The sequence below is a fragment of the Sinocyclocheilus grahami genome, unplaced genomic scaffold (genome assembly GCF_001515645.1).
Source record: "Sinocyclocheilus grahami isolate Dianchi unplaced genomic scaffold, SAMN03320097.WGS_v1.1 scaffold5998.1, whole genome shotgun sequence".
Taxonomy (NCBI): Eukaryota; Metazoa; Chordata; class Actinopteri; order Cypriniformes; family Cyprinidae; genus Sinocyclocheilus; species Sinocyclocheilus grahami.
The window spans coordinates 8,032-11,725 of record NW_015510540.1 but is presented as its reverse complement, the minus strand read 5'-3'; the positions used below and the strand labels follow the sequence as shown (position 1 = coordinate 11,725).

At 38.1% G+C, this 3,694-nt stretch overlaps 1 protein-coding gene across 1 annotated transcript; it reads right to left on the bottom strand.

The window, feature by feature from the left end:
* Positions 1 to 1,898: 1,898 nt before the first annotated feature.
* foxn4 (forkhead box N4) lies at positions 1,899 to 3,694 on the bottom strand (the record flags this gene model as incomplete). Its single annotated transcript, XM_016263501.1, has 3 exons — positions 1,899 to 2,277; positions 2,384 to 2,770; positions 3,574 to 3,694. Coding segments are annotated over 3 exons (759 nt in total), but the record flags the coding sequence as incomplete, so codon positions are not given.

Here is a 3,694-nt window from a genome sequence, read left to right as displayed (position 1 = left end):
GTTCTTTGGATCAACACATTGGTCAGTAGCCTTAAATGCACTATTTAAAATCTCAGCAATCGTATAGTCCACCTGTTCATCTTAGTGCAGTTACTGTTGGTTTGAATCACAGTGACTGTGTTAGGATGAACATTTTTCACATGAGCACCAGAGCATTTCCTTAAACTCACTCTCAAGAGAGGGAAACCAGTATATAGTGTTTATCTGTTCACATTTGTGCCTTTGTGTCCTTTTTATGGAGATAACCGACTGATGAATGGACAAGACTGAATATTAGATGATTTTAGGGAATCACCAATGCTTGGAGAGCACATTCATGCTGTGTAGCACTTCCTCAGGAATATATGCAACATTAATTATGCAGAACAAACTATTAAATCTCTATTATTGGAGTGAAGTAACAGTATTCCACCTAAATAATCACTATGTAGATATCAGGGTAATTCTTGATAATAACGTTCATTTCTGATAGCATACAGTAGATATGCAATACACTGTATACTGTAATGCTTAGAGAATTTTTAATGTACAATCAATTTGTCATGAAACTTTGATTCGTTTATCTGTTCATATTGAATGTACATTAACTAATCTGCTTAGTGTTAAATATATTACATAATAATGAAAGTTGTTATAAAAGTGTTATCAATATCAGGGTCACTGTAAATTTTAATGGCTTGAATTTCGGTTGTTTGTATAGTTTATTTCACATGACTGCAGGTAATACTTCTGTTCATATGAATACAGCCATACAGTATGTGCTGGTTCTATGAATGGATAAATGTGTGTAACTACTGGTGCTGTGCTGTACTCAACAGTTAATTCGGACTAAAGAAGACTTCTTGATCAGATGTAATGCCTTTTAATCGATTTTTTGTGTTTTTAGAACTTATACTGTAATCAGATTAATACTAGAGCCGAAGCGCTAGTCTAAGTGCCTGACTTTATCAGGATGTTTTAAAATGAAATTCATAATTATGCATTAAATAATGTACGTTTTCATCAGGGTGGAGCTGTGGTAATTTTACCAATTCATAATTATCTTAATCTTAGAAATACAGATGGGTCAACATTTTGTTCAGTTGTGTATATACAGTATTTGCTTTGTTTTTGACATATTATTCTAGCCACACTATTTGTAAGGTGGCATTTAATATATGTAATATCACTAATATTACATCAATTAAATGCCACCCTGCAATGCGTACTGTATGTTTGTCATGTATATGAATACATATAAATTAAATGAATACATATTTCAATCTGAATGCGAAATTTTATTGCTTGCATTTGAAATATCTAGATATGTACAATAAAAAATGATTAATGTCACCATTTCAGCTCTTTTCATAAATATAAATAATAAACAAACAAACATTAAAGAGCAGATGGAGTGTCTATCACAGTACAACAAAAGACACACAACTAGTTACAAGGCTTAACAGTTACATGGACAAAATGAAAAGAAAAGTTCATTTTATGGTACAGAAAAAAGCTTGGCAACACCCAAAATCATAATTTCCATAATTTGATCTTTGTTCCTTAAGTGTTGTTAACTCGCAATTTGCATTGGGTGTAAAATGATAACAGCACTAGTTAATTTGATTATGTTTGGCCACAATTCCAGTATTGCGATCTGCACTGGACTGTGCTGTTTTAGGAAATCTTTAAACCCCTTATGAATCACACTTTCTCACCATGTAAATTCTCTCTCAAAAAAAAACAACATAATTGCTGATTTGGTCCCTTCAAACCCAATGCATTCAATGCAATTAATATAGTCAATGCAAATAATATTTTTGAATATTGTGACGTCACCATAAATGCTACTCATTTTAGTTAAGAATATCGTTATGTTGTCTTTCTGATGTTGCAATTATTTAGCAAAATTTTGTGGCTGCCTTGGAAGAAATCTGTGTTGCAGGATGTTTTTTGGAGTCTGACACACCATGAAAGCTTGGATTGAAAGCTTTATAGATGGTCCTGGGAAGTAAAGCTCAGCTTGCTTCATTTCTTGTGGGTGCAATTAAAGCAAAACGATAGGCTTTGTTCCTCCTTGTGTGTTCATGTACTGGTTAGAAAGGACATCCACAGCCGAGTATGAAGAGTAGAGGCCTGTCACCTGCAGGTCTGGGTAAGGCAGTCCTCCTGCATTGGACACAGGCGTGACATTGCCGGTGTCCAGGTCACAGTCAGACAGCCGAAGTGGGGAGTTACTGAGTGTACCTAATGCCTCCAGGTTAAAGCTGTCATCCTTCATCTCCTCCCACAGGTTTCCTGTAATCAGAAGAGAAGAACTGCGTTAAATATCAGCCCACAAACAAACATTCTGTGGCTTTCAAAATTGTTATTTTAGTTGATTATTGACGTAGTTAATGCCGACCTTGCCAGGTGAAGTCCATAATACTTGGGTCCAGTGCGTCCACCTCTGAATTCACGTCACTGTGAACTGTGTAGAAGTCGCTGTGCTGCTTGGCAGGATGCTGAGGGAGGGAGCTGTTTGTCAAATCAGGGATGGTGTGGAGAGGGGGTGTCTGAGCGGGAGCAGGGGAGGCCGGAGCCAAGCGAGACTGATTCTGGAGCTGCAGTTGAAAGTGCTGATGCATAGGGAGGCACTGTAGAGAAAGAGTGACCACTGGTTGGGGCTGCATCTGAGCCGGTATTGGGAGAGTCGGCCCTGGGGGGCAGCTGGGCAAGCGTGTCATGCCATTATCAATGGACTTTTGTCTGCAGCTCTCCGGTCTGTCTGTAATGAGTTTGTCTAATTCATCTGGGGGGAAAAAGTACCAAAACAGGACAATATTAATAGTTATACTTTATTTAACTAGATTTGTACATTTACTTTTCTGCTCTAGTTTCTGTACTACTTCAGCTTACTCTTTGCATAGAGGTACCATGAACATTGTTGGTTCTTGTATGTATCCACATATTATATATTGCTAAGGTAAGAATGAAATGGTCTCTTCTTCACTTCTATTCACGTGTTTTCCATCATCATTTTACATTTTTCCCCTCAAATGCTGAAAAGACTGTTTATACAGAGTGCAGTGTTTCTGTAACTGTCCAAAGCATGTGAATATGAGGCACACGATTGGATGTCTGTTGCTAAGTGTATTGCTGTAACATTCTAACACCGCTCTGTTTCACACTGTACAAGGTTGGCACCGCAATGCGGGGTTAACACAGCAAAAGTGGTGCTAACCCTGGTCCGCTTCTAAATTACATGTGTGAAATGTTCCTTTATCCGGGGTTAAAGGCGGAGTTTAGAACGGTGATAACCTGGGGTTAAGCACAGTGTGAAAATCCCTATGTGATGGGTGATGTAGTTTTTTAGGGGGTATCAAGCATGCTTGACATTAGTCAATTTTAGAACGCATAGCAAATGAAAATTTGTCATGTGTCTTCCTAGTAGCGAGGTGCATATTTCTGCATGAGTTTGCTTTGATTTGAGAGACTTGAGCCAGCCTTAAATGTAAGAAAATTCACTGCTGTGATGCTAGTGTTGTGGGTTGTTGTCAGAGCAAAGATGTGTTGATGATTTCCTAGCACTGATAATAGTCAAAAATTGAAGACCTGGATTGGCCATGCTTCGACGGATGGCAGGGAGATCTTTGCGCTTCCATTTTTGCATCTCTTCCTCCATTTTGTTGATCTTTGCAGGATTGAGTGCCCAAAGACAGCCCTTTCTGGAGGA